Below are 18,463 nucleotides of genomic sequence, written 5' to 3'. Positions count from 1 at the left end.
ATAAAATGAAAACCAAGACATTTTCTGATAAAGGAACACTAAAAGAAATTGTTTGCCAGCAAAATGCCCTAAGAGGATGGCTAAAGGAAATTCTTTAAATAAAAAGAAATGATAAAAGACATAATCTTGGAACACCGCAAAAGAATGAAGAAGAAAGTAAAAAAAGAACATACATTGGTGAATACAGTAGACTTTTTTTGTGTGTGTTTTCTAAATTACGTTGGATGAGTGTAGCAAAAATTATAGCACTCTCAAACCTGATTCTTCAAGTATGTAAAAAAAAAATTTAACACAATTATATTATGAATAAGAGTGGATAAAGGGATATAAAAAACATGTTTCCCCTCTTTTATTCAAAGTGGTAAAACAATGACACCAGTAGATTGTGATAAAATATGTGTATCTTCTATATTTACATATATGTAATGTCCAAAGCAATCACTAAAAAGAGTGATGCAAAGAGGTACACTCAAAGACACTATACATAAAAATTGAACTTTTTAAATTGTTCAAATAGGCACAGGAAGTCAGAGAAACAAGAGGCAGAGAAGGGAAACAAAAATAGAGATAATAAGAAAAGAAGGCACGTTGAAACCTTAACGTTGATATTAACATTAAATGAAAATGGTGCATACGTGGCCAATTAGAAGATAGACATTGAAAAAGTGAATTTAAAAAAAGACTCAGCTATTTGTTGTCTACAGCAAGCTCACTTCAAATGTAATAATAATACAGGCAGATTGAAAATACAAGGATTAGAAAAGATACATTATGCCAACAATAATCAAAAGAAGGCAGGAATGGCTATATGTTTATCAGATAAAGTTGATTTGAGAGCAAAGTAATTTGCCAGAGACAGGCATACTCTATGACAAATGGTAAATTGAAAAAGAAGATATAGCAATCTTAAATATGTTGTACCAATATCAGAGCTGCAAAATATGTCAAGTTAAACTGATACAACTCAAAGGAGAAACACATGAATCTACAATGATAGCTGAATACTCAGAAACCTCACTCTCAACAAGTGATAGAACAATTACACAGATTCAGCAAAGATATAGAAGAAATCAACAGTACTATTAACCAAGAGGATCTAATCGACATTTATAAAACACTATACCCAACAACAGCAGAGTACAAATTTATTTCAAGCGTCCAGGAGACATACATCGAATAGACCATAATGTGGAGCATAAAACAAAGCTCTACAAATTTATAATAACTGAAATTGTAAGAGTGACCACAATGGAATTAAAGTAGCGATCAGTAACTAAAACATAACAGGAAAGTCTCTAAACATTTGCAAAAACAAAAACAAAACAAAGAAACAAAAAAGAACACATAAATGATCTATGGGTCAAAGTGTTAAATTCAAAACAATTCATTGAAACAACTGAAAATGTACAGCATTTCAAAATACATAATAAAAAATAGAAATAGAAAAAATAACAGCAAATAGAAGAGAAGAAAATGCTTCTGAATTTATATCATGGAACTATTATTACCCTGATAACAAAAACAGACAAAGTGCAAAAAAAAAAAAAAGAGAGAACTACAAACTAGTATCTCTTGAATACAGGCACAGCATCCTTAACAATGCTAGCAAATAGAACTCAGCAACATATTTAAAAAACTTACACATTGTGACAGACTGAGATTAATTTCAGGGATACAAGGCTGATCAAAATTTGAAAACCACTCAATTATAATCCACACATTAACAGGCTAAAGAAGAAAAATCACGTGATCAAGAAAATCAACAAAGAAAAGGCAATTAACAAAAATCCAACACTACTTCATGATAAAACTCTCAGAAAAATAACAACAGAAGTAAACTTTCTAAACTTGATAAAGAGTATCTATGAAACTTCTAACAGCTAACATTATATTTAATGCTGAAAACTGAATGCTTTTCCCCTAAGATCAGAAACAAGGCAAGTATCTCACCACTTTTACTTAACATGGAGCTGGAAGTTCTAGCCCAGGCAATAAGGCAAGAAAAGAAAAAAGAAAAAGGCAGACATGTGAAAGAAAGATACAACATTGTCCCTGTTTACAGATGACATGACATCTACAGAGAAAATCCCCTAAAACTACCTGTAAGAAACAATAAGTAAGGTCAGTAAGCTTATAGGATACAGGATAAACATGCAAAATCAATTGTATCTCTACATATTAGCAATGAACATGTAGACACTAAAATTAAAAGTACAATAAAATGTGAAAGTGCTAAAAAATGAAATGCTTAGGTGTAAATCAAACAAAACATATACAGGCCTTGTATGCTAAAACTACACAAAACTGATTAAAGAAATCTAAGCTATAAAGAATGGAGACGTACTATGTCTGTGTATTGCAAGACACAACACATGGTAAAATAAACATTCCAATTCTCCCCAAATTGATATACTAGTTTAATCCTATTCCCAATAAAACTATAATAAGTTTTTTTAAAAGATACAGATGAGACTGTTCTAAAATGTATATGATATGACAAAGGACACAGAATAAAAACTATTTATAAAGAGAAGAATAAACTTGGAAGAATCACTCTACCCAATTTCAAGCATGTTACATAGCTACAGTAATCATGACAGTATAATATTGATGGAAAGATTGACACATAGACTAATGCAACAGAAACTGAACTCAAAAATAGCCCCATACCAGTATGGCCAACTGACTTTTGATTAAGCCGGAAAAGCAACTTAAAATGGAGAAAAGAAAAAATTTTTCAACAAATGGTGCTAGAGCAATTGGATATTCATTGGCAAAATAAAAACCTCTATCTAAACCTCACAATTATACAAAAATTAGCTCATAATGGATCATAGATTTAAATGTATTTTTTTTTTCAAAATACCGTAGCAGCCATAAATCATTGGGTCTAGGGGTAGGGCAAGAGTCCTCAGACTCAACACTAAAAACATGACTTATAAAGGAAAAAATTGGGTAATTTTATCTCCATATTATTTAAAGATTTTGCTATATAAAAGTTTGATCCTCAGTTAAGAGTATAAACAGACAAGTTAAAGATTTGGAGAAAATATTTTCAAGTCATATATCCAATAAAGAATTAGTATTCAGAATATGTAAAGCACTCTTAAAACTCAGCACTATAAAATAAACAATCCAATTTGAAAATGAGCAAAAGATGAATAAAAACTTCAGCAAAGAGCATGTAAAGTCGGCAAATAAGCACATGAAAAGATGTTCAACATTATAGTCATCAGGTGAATGCAAATGAAAACCACAGTGAGATATCATTATACATAAAGGAAATGACTATTAATAAAATATAGTGACATAGATAAATTGGCAAGATAGAGGCAAACTGGATCACTCATATATTGCTTGTGGGAATGTAAAATGTTGCGGCCATTCTGGAAAACAGGCAGGCTCTTAAAAAATTAAGCTTGGAAATATATACTACAACAATTGTACTCATGGATATTAACACCAGAGAAAAGATTATGTTCCCATAGAAACCTGTACACAAATATTTATGGTGCATTTATCAGTATTAGTCAAAAATTGGAAACAACCAAAGAGTCTTCAAAGAGTAAATGGCTGAACAAAATATGACATATACACACTATGAAATATTACTCAAAAAGAAAAGGGAATGAATAACATACAAGAACTCTGATGACTTTCTAGAGAATTATGCATTCTAAAATAAGCCAATCCCAAAGGTTACATACAGTATGATTGTATTTATATAACGATCTTGAAACGAAAACTTTTAGAAATGAAGAACAGATTAGTGGTTGCCAGAATTCAAGGATGGGGGAGGTGAGTGTGCCTATAAGTGCAACACAAGGGATCTTTGTGGTGACTGAAATGTTATCTATCTTGATTATATTAATGTGAATATCCTGATTGAGAAATTTTACTGTACCATTGCAAGATGTTAAAATTGGCCGGTTATGGGTAAAGGTACACAGGGAATCTCTGTATTATTTTTACATCTGCAAATGAATGCATAATTATCCCTTTCTATGTTGAAACTTTCTATTTTGAAAGTTTAATTGAAATTTAATTTACCAGTTGGGTTAATTGGATAGAAGAGGCAAAATATGTACAAATTAAAACATTTCAAAAATAGTGTTTCTGAAGATACCTTCTTCTAGTAGTATCAGACCATACATTCTACTAAGAAAAACTGTGAGAAATGGAAAAATGTAAGACATCTGTTTGAAGATATAAACAAATAATCAAGCATTGAAGAGACTAGATCTCAGGCAAAACACCTGCAAAGGGGGTGGAAACCACATTTGGAACCCTTTTTCCCCAAGTGATAACCCTCCTCAAATGAGGAGATTTAAAACCCATAACTCTAAGTGTAGCTGATAAGCTAGGCAGCTGAGTAACATTTCTGGTGGACTCACCAGCCCATAGGACATATACCGGATTTCCGTAAAGATGCTCCCTGAAAATGTTTTATGAAGCCCCTATTAACTTTACACCAAAATGATAAGTATATTATAACAACAGAAAATTAATGATATATCCTTCATGAAAGGAGTATATATCCTCCCACAGTAAAACAACTTATGTTTGGCAAACACAACTCAAAGCTATTTTAACTGTACAATACCCCATTAACCAATCGGGTTAATAAAGAGTTCATTGTGGTGGGATCAAAGTTTTGGAACCTAATGACTGTAACAAAAGAAAGAGCAAAAAGTATGTCACTATCACAATGGAGAGAAACAGTAAAACCAAATTTACCATCTAGTCATGATAAAAATTTTAAAAACTTTAAAAAACCTGTAGCCAATATCACAACTAGTAGTAAAAATATTGAAAACCTCCCCCTGCAATCAGAAAGGAGACAAGAAATCACCTATTATAACCAGTTCTATTCAACATTTTAGAGAGATCATAGCCAGGGCAATAAAGAAAAAAAAGTTTAAATTTTTAAAAAGCATAACAATTGAAAAGGAAGATACCATGTTTCCCAGAAAATAAAACCGGGTCTTGTACTAATTTTTGCTCCAAAAGACGCATAAGAGCTTATGTTCATGGGATGTCATCCTGAAAAATCATGCTAGGGCTTATTTTCCAGTTAGGTCTTATTTTGGGGGAAACAGTATTAAATCATTTTAAATCATAGACTGCGTGTTTATTTTCCAGATTGCATAAAAGGATTCTATAGATACTGCATTAAAATTAAGTAGTAAATTTAGCCAAATTGCTGTGAAACATCAGCATTTTCTAATTAGTAAACATTTTCCTAATAGCCATTGTTAATAAAATAAAAAATTTACTAAAGTAGTAATTGTTACTAAAATAAAAACTGTTACTTTTTATACACACAAGAAATGACACAAAAATCCTACATGACCAGGTTATATCTCTAAGGCTGTTTCCATATATGGATAAGATGATATTTGAGAGGGTTATAACCCTGATGTCTGTTGTCCATTTTTCTGCTATCATGGGAACAGAGGCCCTTTACCATACTCTTGAAACTTCATTTTGATAGAAAAAAACAAGCCTTCTTTGTGACAATTTTACTTGATGGTTTCTATTAATAGTTTAATGATCTCACTAACTAGAGGTTAGCCTCTTATAAAACTCTTACAATTCAATTCAATTATTTTCTTCTCATATTTTGTTTATATTTTTCTTATTTTTGTCTTGTTAACACTTCTCTAAACCTTATTCCTAGAAGACTTACTTTTTCATCCATTCTGTACCTTAAAATAAAAAAGCAAAGAGTATATCTTTCAAAAATTATGGGAAAGGTGCCATTATCATGTGATTAATTTTTGAATTATACATTTTATGACATATATTGCATGTGCACAATGTCAATTTTTCAAGAAAGCTGATACGTATCCCTCTTCAGAAGTAATTGTGATTAGCTGTAGTGTGTACATAAACAGATGTAAACATAAACATTTGTTTATATGAATAACATACTTTCCTAATTGTACAGAGATCTGTAAGTAAATTATAATTAGTTTCTTTCTAATTAGCAATATATTTTGGAGACGTCCTTTGTAAGTTGTTAATATCTACCTAACATTAAAAGCTACATAGTATTATAGTATAGCATAATTTATCAAAAAATAGCTGTTTTGACTATTTTGTGTCCATACTTTAATGCCCATTTGTGAGTAGCTGAGTCAGATACAGTCCTAAATGGTAAAGTACTGTGTAAAACTGTATGGAAATTCACATCTTAGTCAAAAATTACTAAATTACTTTCCAAAACCGAATTACCATTTTGTACTCCCTCAATAACCTGGTATCAAGATTTTAAAAAGATATTTTGTTATTTGAATAATCTATACTAAATATTAAGTATACTAAAGATAGTCATTACCCATATATTTATTTTTCATATATTCTTTGATACATATTAATTCCATTTGTTACATAGTCTACCATTTCATAATCATTAACAAAATTATCAAAATTATTTATATCGTATGTATACATATACATAATTACACATAAATTCTTGTTGCTTTCAATTACATTGTATATATTGCCTGGTACCAAATTGATTCTGCTGTATATTATGTTTATTATATAAATAATTTTACCTGTAAAATATACCGCATATATTATAAGCATGGCAGATATAAAATGTTTTTCTACAGTTAATACAAGTGCCATTTCATTATTCTCTGTCAAAAGACTCTGCCTGTTCTCATACACTATGATATCCAGCTCAACATTAGCATCAGATCAGAAATAATTAAAACATTTTGGATATTGTACTTATAAATGTGCTGAAATTATTTTTATTTGCATATAAACAGTGCAGATATATTTATATATTATAATAAAAAAGAATTGGTTCTTTTGGGGTTATGGTACCTTTCATGCAGCTGTTTTTTTGCCTTTTAATTTTTTTGCTATTGTTTATCCAAAGTTAACTTTTTTACATGAAGGGAATCATTTTGGTTAACAACATAGCTAGTGAAGTTTTTTATTTCATTAGTAAACTATATTTGATATCTATATAAAATGTAAAGCATTTCAATGAATTGAACAAATGTATATCCACCAAAAGCTTCAAAGAAATAGATATATTATTCATCTGGGAATAACGATTTAAATGTTGACTGTCTTCTCCACAAAATCCATGGAGAATCAGAGAAAATGGACCATCATTTTTCCAGTGATGAAGGAAAAGATAGAACTTTCAACCCAAAATATTATATTCAACAGAATTACTCTTCAAACTGAGAGTACAGTAAGACATATCCCACTAAGCAAACCTAAGACAATTTGTCGCTGGCCAAACTGTAATACAAGAATGCTTAAGGAATGTATAAGTTTCCCAAGGCTGCCGTAACAACATACCATAAACTGGACTGCTTTAAAAGTGAAAAAGAAACTTAGTGTTTCACAGTTTTAGAGGCCACAAGTCTGAAATCAAGCTGTGGGCAGACCAGGCACTCTCTAAAATCTGGAGGGGAATCCTTCCTGCCCTCTGCCCAACTTCTAGTGGCTTGCCAGCAACCTTTGGCATGCATTGTTCCAAATCCTCCATCTTCACGTGGCATTCTCCCTGGATATATCTTCACATCATCTTCCTTCTATGCGTATCTGTGTCTATGTCCAAATTTCCCCTTTTTGTAAGGACACCAGTCATAGTCAATTAGGGCCCATCCTAATGGCCTCATCTTAACGACATCTGCAAAGACCTTATTTCCAAACAAGGTCACATTCTGAGGTACTGGGAGTTAGGACTTGTTTGGGTGACACAATTCAACAAATAACAAGGAACTTCTTCAGTTCAAGGGGAATCGACAATTGATGGAAACTAAGAACTACAATGCTACAAGGTGTGAGGAACATAGGATAAAGAAAATAGATGGATAAACACAAAAGACCAATGCTTTCTATTATTTACTTGAGAGACATCTGAAACTTTAAAATAAAAATGATAAATGACATTATTGATGTAAACTACAGAACAAGAACACAAAGGAAAGAGAGCATAAAGAGAATTATAGTGTAGTGAGGTTGCAGTCACAGGAAGTGATACTATCTAATTCTATGGAGATGACAAAAAGTAAAGAATTCAAATATAATTCCTTGAGCAACCACTAAGCATAACACAAAAATGTATACATAATATTATAGCTGCTATTACTAGATAACAAATTACCACAAAACTTACTTTCTCTATTGTACTCAATATTTACTTGCCTGTTTTTCCACTTGGCTTTCCCTCAATAATGTACCTCCAGCATATCATCTGTACTTGGCATATGCTTGAAATTGAAGGCATATTAATGGGATGAAAGAAATAATTACATGAAAAGAAATTAAGCAAATGATGGCAAAAAAAGAATCCATTGCTTGTAAAGGTCATTTGACCAAAAAAAGAAAAAAAAAAAAAGTCTTGGGTATCTGTTTCCCAGAAGATGGAATAAATATACATTCCCAATTTCTTGCCTTAAGTACAACTAAAATTTCTGGACATTATATGTAAAAACAAACATGAAAATATTCTGAAAGGTGGAGAGACTAAGGAAGACTGACTAGGAACCTTAGAATCTAAGGAACAACATGGTGGTGGTTTCCATTGGTTTTTATTCCTATATTTTATTCCTTTTTACCTCATACATCCCAGACCTGGATCAGAAAAATCAGGCAATCTGAACATACCAAAGGGTGCAGACAAGACAAAAAAAAAAAAAAAAAAAAGCCTACTGTCTCTAGGACACTAGGACACTAGGAAAGACACAGGCAAACAAGGCAGGAAATCTGTAGATAATAACATGTCTAAGCTAAACATTGTCCTCATCCACACCAGTAGAGGTCCAGTGGAGAACCCAGATGTTCACCATTACCAAGCTGTAAAGACTCAACCCAGATTGTCCCAACCCCTGGGGATCTATTTTTTCCATTTACTGGGCACACCAGAGAAAGAAAGAAGTATAACTTGACTACATCCAGGCGATTTAGAGAGACAGTGAGATACCACTGCACACCTAGAAGAGCTACAATAAAAAATGATGACCATAAGAAGTGCTGGCAAGGATGGAGTGCAACTGAGACTCTCATACACTGCTGGTAGGATGGAGTACGGTACTATGAGATTGCAAAACTCTTTTTGTAATTAAATTCATTAGGGTGACAATGTTAGTAAAATTACATATGTTTCAAGTGCACAATTCTATATTACATCATCTACATATATCACATTGTGTGTTCACCACCCAGAGTCAGTTCTCCTTCCACGATCATATGCAAAACTCTGTCATATCCTAAAATAACTTAAAGTACATCTATCATGTGATCTAGCTGTACCATTCCTTCATGCTCATCCAAAAAAATAAAAATAGGCATCCACATAAATACGTGTACAACTATGTACACACCGTGGAAAAGGACGGAGGTTTGGGTAGAAACAGGAGGGGTAACTACAAAATTGTACAAGGAAACTTGAATGAAGGGGTGGATATGTACAGTATTTCACTTCTGGTGATGGTTTTTAAAATATATATACCATGTCAAAACTTATATCGCTCAATTTAAAGTTGTAAAGTTTATTTAAACTCAATTATATTTCAATGAAGCTGTTACAGAGTATGAGATACAACAGTGTGACTAAAAGAATATTTATAGCAATAAATGTAAAATACTGAAATTTGTGATTGTAAAATCCATCTCCAAATATTGGGGAAAAATCAGTACCAAACTGTAATAGAAACAATAAAATTAAGGTCTGTGAGTGATATTATAAGAAATACAAAGAGAAGATTGAAAAATCTATTTTCTTTTTTGGTGGGTGGGAGAGTTACATAAACCTCTGACTAGACTGATTAAAGAACAACAAAGACGAAGAACACACATTCAATATGAACAACGTGAAAAGGAAATCCTCACACCATATCCTGGCAACACATACATAATTATATAAATACTTTTATGCTAAAAAGTTTGAGATATGAAAAGCGAAAATTTCAAGGAAGACACAGCTTAAAGAACAAAACAACTTACAAAATCTCAATTGCCCTGTATCTTATAAACTGTGTCTATCATGGAGTATCTTCCTGCAAATGAATCCCATGTGCTTGTTGTGAAGTCATGAAATTTTCCATATAATGGGAAAGAAAATAAGACCAATCTTGCACAAGCCTTTCCAAATAATAGAAATAGTAAAAATGTTTCCCAAAATGCTTTGTGTGACCCCTGTAAACTTGACACCAAAATGGTAAGGAAAATGAAAATTAAAAAAATCAATGGGGGCTGGCCCAGTGGCTCAGGTAGTTAGAGCTCCATGCTCCTAACTCCGAAGGCTGCCGGTTCAATTCCCACATGGGCCAGTGGGCTCTCAACCACAAGGCTGCCAGTTTAATTCCTCGAGTCCTGCAAGGTATGGTGGCCAGCGCCCCCTGCAACTAAGATTGAACACGGCACCTTGAGCTGAGCTGCCGCTGAGCTCCCGGATGGCTCAGTTGTTTGGAGCGTGTCCTCTCAACCACAAGGTTGCCGGTTCGACTCCCGCAAGGCATGGTGGGCTGTGCTTTCTGCAACTAGTAATGGCAACAGGACCTAGAGCTGAGCTGCGCCCTCCACAACTAAGACTTAAAGGACAACAATTTGACTTGGAAAAAGGTCCTGGAAGTACACACTGTTCCCCAATAAAGTCCTCTTCCCCTTCCCCCAATAAAATAAAATAAAAAATCAGTGGTATATATATCTTTTATCAATCCCCGCTTTCCCCCCAAAAAAAACACAACTTACATTTGACAAACAAAAATCAAAGGTACTTCAGCTACAATACCCCAGGAACACACGGGTTTAAACCAAGAATGAATTCTAGTGAGATAAAAATTTCAGGATCGAACATAAAACAAAGGGCAAAATCATATCACCATCAAAGGATGAGAACCAATATGACCAAATTTACCATCCAGTAATGATTTAAAAAAAAGAAACTTAAAAAAGTGCAGCAAATATCATACCTAATGGCGAAATACTGAAAACCTCCCTCTGAGATCACTGAAATTAAATAGTAAATTTAGCAAGATTTTGGGATTCCACATAGTTGAGTATTAACACTTTTTTTTTTCAGAGAACAGCAACTGCTACTACTGTGTTTCCCGACAAATAAGACCTAGCCAGACAGTCAGCTCTAATGCGTCTTTTGGAGCAAAAATTAATTAAGACGCTGTTTTATTTTATCATAATACGAGACTCGGTCTTATATAGTACAATATAACATAAGACTGGGTCTTATATTAATTTTTGCTCCAAAAGACACATTAGAGCAGATTGTCCTGCTAGGTCTTATTTTCGGGGAAACACAGTAACCGTTTTATATACATTATAAGAAATGGCACAAAAATCCCACAGTACAAGGTTACGCTTTTAAGCTTTTTCCATATACTGATCAGATAAATTCTGAAAAGCTTTTAACCCTTATTGTTGTCATTTTTTCCTTCTATTAAGGGAATAGAGACCCCAAGATATTTACTATGCACTTGACATCTAATTCTAGTAAAACAATAAAAAAGAGCATTCTTCGTGACCAATTTCCTCACAATCCCTGTTGAATTATATTACTAAGAGTTCAACTTCACAAAATAAATTATTTTCCCTCATATCTTGTTTATATTTTTCTTATTATTTTTCCTTTCTCTTTTCTAAATCTCCTGTCAAACTTCTCCCTGATGTCTTATCTCATTCTGGACTATTTTAACATAAAAACGCAAAGTGCAGATCCTTTAAAAATTATTAGTAATATGTCATCAAACATTTCTTGTACTTATATCTTTAATTAGGTACGTTGTCTTGGTCCCTCCAGGCTGCTATTACAAAATACCATAGACTGGACAGCTTATAAACAACAGAAATATATTTCTCACAGTTCTAGAGGCTGGGAAGTCCAAGATCAAGGTGCTGGCAGATTCAGTGTCCGATGAGGGCCCAATTCCTGGTTCATCTATGGTCATTTAACCCTATAACTCCACATGGTGGGAGGGATGAAGGAGCTCTCTGGGACCTCCGAAAGACCACACCTCCTAATACCATCACATTGGGGGTTAGATTTCAACATATGAATATCCAGGGGACACAAACATTCAATCTGTAGCATACATATATGGTACACATATAATGTAAACTTTTTTAAAAAATGATGATATGTAACTCTTTCCAGAAGTAATTTTGATTAGCTGAGAAGTGTATATATAACAGATATAAACATATACACATATTAATAGGAAGGACATATTTATATAACTGTACACATATCTGTATTACTGTAAACTACAATCTGATTTCTTCATTAGCAATATACCTTGAAGTTATCTTTTGTAAATATGTAACATCTACCTAATTAGTTGTAAAAACTGCATAGTATCCATAGTATACACACAACATAATTTATCAAAAAAATAGCTGTTTTAACTTATGTATCCATATTTCAATGCACATGTGTGAGTAGCTGTGTCTGACATAGTTGTAGAAGGTGTATACTCTGTAAGCTGTAGATAAATTTGTAACATGGTAAAAAAATACCAAAATGTGTTCCAAAAACTCATTACCATTTTAACCTGGTATCAAGATTAAAGGGGTATTCTGTTACTTTACATCAAGTATAAAGCATGCTTAATAGGTAATTATCCATTTACGTTTATTTTTGTATGTCATTTGATGGATGTTACTAATTCCATTTTTAAAGTACTCTATTATTTCCTAATTACTTGATTACCAAAATTACTATATATTAAGCCCACATAGACAGATAAATGCACAAACATCCATTGCTTTCACTTATGTTCTATGTATTGCATGGTACCTCATTGGTTATATGTATTGTGTTTATATCAACCATTTTGCATGTAAAATATATCTTGCCAAGGAAGAATACTATTGTATATTACAGGAAATGATACTATATAACTCAAAATAAGTATAACATCAAAATAAGGAATTCAAATATCAATCCCTTAAGAAGCCACTGAAAATAACCCAAAAATATACAGGTAATAGTCTATTAGGTTGGTGCAAACGTAATTGCAGTTTTTGCAATTACTAACCTTTCAAACAGCAATTACGTTTGCACCAACCTTATAATTCTTACTAATGCATTACAAATTACCACAAAATTATCTTCTATAATATACTCCATATTTACTTGTCTGTTTTCCCACTAAGCTACCTCTCAATAATGTAACTGCGGCACATGGTCCACACCTGGCACATGTTGGGAACATTTATGAGATGAATGAAACGTTTATGAGATGAATGAAATAATTATATTGGAAGAAATTAAGCAAATGATGGCAAAAAGAAATCTGCTTATGAAGATCATTGGCTAAAAAAAGCTTTGGGTATCTACTTCTAACAAGATGGAATATACATGCTTTCCCTATTTCTCTTAAGTACAGCTAAAAATCTGGATGTTACATATAAAGCAAACATAAGGCTCTGAAAGGTGGAAAGAAGATGAGAGACTGGTTAGGGATCTCAGAACCCAATGAACAACACAAAGGTGTTTTCCCACCTCCACCCCTCAATTTTTTTATTTTATTTTTTTGGTTTTGCCTTATATATTCCAGATGTGGAGCTAAAATATCTGGCAACCTGGAAATGCCAAATGGTTGAGACACAAAACGCTGCAACAAAAGCCTGTTCTGTAGACAAAAGGCTGGAAAAGGGACAACCTAAGAATACACAGAACGTTTAGACAATAGCCACACCACTACAGCCAAAAAACATCCTCATCCATGCCTGCAAAGGCTGACTCGGGAGCCTAGACTTCCACCCTCACCAGGCTCTTAGGAGTCACCCCCAAAATACCCTCCAATATTGTCAGAGATGACTCATTACACAGCTGGGACTTTCATCCTTGATGGATGGTAAAGAGTACTCCCCCTAATAGTGGGTTAATGGATAGCATGTGGGGAGGCTTGACTTGCATCCCTGATAACAAAATCAGACAAAAAGAACAAAAAAAGCAAACAAAAAAAAATACTATAGACTAATACCCCTTGAATACAAACACAAAATTCTTAATAAAATATTATTAACAAAGAGAATTCTGTTACATATATAAAAAGATTATACACAACATGACCAAGTAGTTTTAACTCCATGGTTATCAGGCTGGTTCAATATCTGAAAATCAATCAATGCAATCTACCATATTAAGCTAAAGAAAACAAATCACATGATCCTATCAATCCATGAAAAAAACAAACAACAAAATTCAACACCCATTCATGATTTTTAAAAACTCTCAGAAAAATATGAACAGAGGACAATGTTCCAAGAAAACACAGCTGAACAAATCAAGAAAACTTAAGAAATCTCAATTGTCCTGTTTCTCATAAGCAAGCTATGTCTGTACTGGAAAATATTCTTAGAAATGAATTCCAAGCCCTGGCCTCTGAAGACATGCACTTTGCATGTAATAAGAAAGAAATAACACCAATCTTGCACAAGCTCTTTAACATAATAGAAACAGTATAAAAACTTTCCAAAATGTTTTATGTGAGCCTTACAAACTTTACACCACAATGATAAGGACATTGTAAGAAAGTGAAAACAAACATTTATATTCCTCAGGAAACCATGCCGTCCAACGTCAGGGAAAAAGAAAAAAACAACAACCTTATGTTTGACACACAGAAACCCCAAATACTATAATATATAAATCCATGAACAAATTGGGTAGAAGCCAGGCATGAATTGTTGTTGGGTTAACACTTTGGAATTAAACTACCTTAATAAATCAAAGGACAGAGTCATGTCACTATCACCATAGATAGAAACCATACGATAAAATTTACCATCCAGTTATATTTTTTAGAAAAACTCAAAACCTTAGCAAATACCATAATTAGTGATAAAATATTGAAAACCCCTTAGATCATAAAAGAGATAAGAATGTCTACTATCACCAGTTTTATTCAACATTGTAAGGAAGTCATAGCCAGGGAAAAAAAGAAAATGCATAAAGATTGAAAAGAAACTAAACCATCTTTACTCACAGATCAGATGATCATGTTTCCAGGCTACTGAAAAGCAAAGTACGGGTAATATGTTACAATTGATAAGTGAATTTAGCAACATTGCAAAATTCCAGAATTAAACCTAAACACGTTTTTGTAAGAATAGCAAGTGTTACTAATCATTGTTATACACCTCATAAGAAATGGCACAAAAACCTTACAAGATAAGGTCATATTTTTTAACATTTTGTCCTATATACCTATCAGCTAAAATTCAAGAATAATTATATTCTGATTATTGTTGTCATTTTTTTCCGGTATCATGGTAACAGTGGCCCCCAAATACATGACAAACCTTACAATATACTTGATATTTAATCGTCATGGAATAATTTAATGAGCATTCCTTGTGCTAATTTTACTAATGTCCTTAGGTTACTGTTAAATTATATTATTTTATTTATATAACTTGTCTCTATATTTTTTTCTTCTCTAACTGTATTCTATTTGTGGTTTTAAACATTAACTTCTTACCTGTTCTGTACTGCCTTACAAAAGAAAAAGAAAAAGAGTGAATCTTTCAAAAAATCTTTAGTGATATGACTTCATGTGACTTCTTTGCTTTTCTTTCACTAAATATCAATTTGGCATATGCTCAGTATAACATTTCCAAAAAAAGAAATGTGTATCTCTTCACAGAAATCACCATGATTATCAGGAAAGTATATATATGAACAGTATTATAAAAAAATATTTACATAAGTAATACATTAGCATATTGTGCACACAAATAAAGTACAACTTGCTTTCTTTTTTATCAGCAACATGTCTTTGATATATCTTCTGCAATTATATAAGCTCTCCCTCATTAGGTGTAAAACTCACATAGTATTCACTGTCTCAACACAGCATAAATTATTTTACAAATAGCTTCCTGGCCTTTTTTGTATCTATATTTTTATGTACATATTTAACAAGCTCTGTGAGACACAGATATAGAAAGATAATTACTATATAAAAAAGTAGATACATTTAAAAATGTTAAAAAAAAAAAAACAAATTAATTTCAAAACCCCGGACTATTTTACACTCCTTCCATAATCTTGTACCAATATATAAAAAGGGTATCTTGCTATTTATTTAATTTCTACTAAGTATTAAGCATATCTGATCTATTAATTGCCAATTCATACTTATTTCATGTGCATTTCACTAATTCCATTTATAACTGTAAGGAGACTATTATTTCATAATGACTTGAATACCAACATCGTTATATATTAGGCCTATACCTATGCATAAACTATGTTACTTTCATTTATGTTCTACACATTTTCTGTTAGTGAACTGATTCTTATATGTACTATATATAAATCACTTCACCTATAACATGTTTTTCCAAAGAAGAGTTATACTGTATATTATACAATTGTAGTATACATAAAACATTTTGCTATAGGCAATATAAATATCATTTCATTATTTTCTATCAAGACTTGTAATCTGTTCTTGTACATTATTTTATGCATGTTAACATTAGCAATACATCAGCAATTATAACAACAACCATTTGATATTTTGCTTGAGAATGTGCTTTAACTGTTTTAATTTGTATATAATCTGTGCCAATATGTTTATGTGTTTTAATTGGGAAAAATTGGACTTTTTGGCTTTTTTATTTTTAATGTCAGCTATTTTTTTGGCTTCACTTTGTTGCTCTTATCAAATGAATTATATTTTTATTTACTTAAATGGAAAAATTGTGATTGACAAAATAGCTATTGAAGTTTTAAATGGTATTAGTAAGCTATATTTATTTACATGAAGTACAAAGAATATCAGTGAAATGAATAAGCGTGTATCAATCAAGAACTTCCAAGAAATAAAGACACATTACATACATATCCAGGCACAATGGTTTGAATGGTGGCTGCTTTTCCAAAAGAACACATGGAGAACCATAGAAAATGCACCAGCATCTTTCCAACATTGAAAGATGAAACATTCAAGCCAGAATACTACATCTAACACAATTATCTCAAATTGAGAGTGAAGTATGACAGTCACATAAACAAACTTAAGACAATTTGGCCAACCTACAATACGTATATTAATAAATAATGCTACAGGAAGTTCTTCAGACTGACAGCAAATGACACCTGATAGAAACTGAAAACTACAGGAAGGAATGAAGAGGTCTAGAGAGGAAAAATATTTAGAGAAATATTAAAGGCTATTTTTCTATTTTATTAATAGACAATGACTCTTGAAACAAAAATGGTAAGTAGAATTGCAGGTGGAAAAGATCATGTGCCATATTCATCACATTATAAGTCTGAGATTTGTTCATTTAATTTAATGTGCTTTAACCCCTTAACCAAAATTATAAGGCAAGTATAAATTATAATTAATAAATAATGTTTCATACTATACTTAAAATATGTAACAAAAGAGAACAAAGAAAGGGAGAACACATGGATTACACTATTGTGAACCTACATTTACAAAAAGTGGTACAATCCTAAAAAGAAATAAACCCATATAAGTAAAGGATTCACATGCTAGTCCCTAGAGCAACAACTGAACATAATGGAAAGTGGCATAAGTAATTTCCAGGTTACTATTGCTACAGAACATATCTACAATATACTTCATATTTACTTGTTTGTTTTGCACTAGGCTATACTTCAATAATGTACCTCCACCACATAATCCATATCTGGCTCATGTTGGAAACTGGGGAAACATTTAGGCAATCAATGACAAAATTTAATTGGAATACCTTAAACAGATAAGGACAGAAAAGCTCCACTGCTTGGGTAGATTGTTGCCATAAATTTGTTTTATCTGATTGATATAAAAGATTGGACTTATGGCCTATAGGAGGAAAAACAACTAAAAACAAAAACTTATTGTAAGGCTTGAGGTGAGATAATGAGGCTAGGCAAGTGGGTTGAGAAAAGTGAGTGCTTGATTCTGCGAGGTTCACCGGTCTGCAGACGGGGGCCGGCGAAGTCGCGCCCAGCGTAGAGGGAGGGAGGCATATATGTGATTGTTGGGGTGGGGGTTGGCTGAGGGAGGTGGCAGATGAGCAGGCCCCCCTAGTGCAGACCGGGGCGCAAGCGGCAGCGGTCTGCTGCCTTTTCTGGGAAAGGCCAGGGGCCTCAGTCTCTGCCATGTGAGGAGAGGTCTGACTTGGCAGAGGGGTATGACTTGGCTCCTGGGGAGGGGTCTGATTTGGCAGAGGGGTATGACTTGGCTCCCGGCCGCTTTGCCCATGCCCGCAGCTGACCTAACACTTATTTTTTTAAAAAAAGTATGCACGAGCTGTCTTCTTCCATTAGAGGCACATCAACCATGTCCACCTACCCATCCTGCTGAGAAAAAGCAGGAAGTTGAAAGATACTAAATATTTTGTTTGAAGGCACCACAAACCCAAGGAAGCAAGCATCTGAAGAAACTGCATCTTAGTTAGAAGAAGCCCAGGTGGTGAGACCCAGACTTGGTACCCCTTTTGC

General features: G+C 32.9%; 1 protein-coding gene across 1 annotated transcript in view; it reads right to left on the bottom strand.

The window, feature by feature from the left end:
- Positions 1–14,984: 14,984 nt before the first annotated feature.
- LOC308494923 (uncharacterized protein) overlaps positions 14,985–18,463 on the bottom strand; it is a 102,564-nt gene continuing 99,085 nt past the window's right edge. The window contains exon 4 of the mRNA XM_081042894.1: positions 14,985–15,011. Within this exon, the coding sequence (XP_080899020.1) occupies positions 15,009–15,011 (3 nt within the window). The 3' untranslated portion in view covers positions 14,985–15,008. The remainder of the gene's footprint in view (positions 15,012–18,463) is intronic.

The sequence above is a fragment of the Rhinolophus hipposideros genome (genome assembly GCF_964194185.1).
Source record: "Rhinolophus hipposideros genome assembly, chromosome: X".
NCBI lineage: Eukaryota > Metazoa > Chordata > Mammalia > Chiroptera > Rhinolophidae > Rhinolophus > Rhinolophus hipposideros.
The sequence above is the reverse complement of the archived record's forward strand: the minus strand, read 5'-3'. Positions and strand labels throughout refer to the sequence as shown.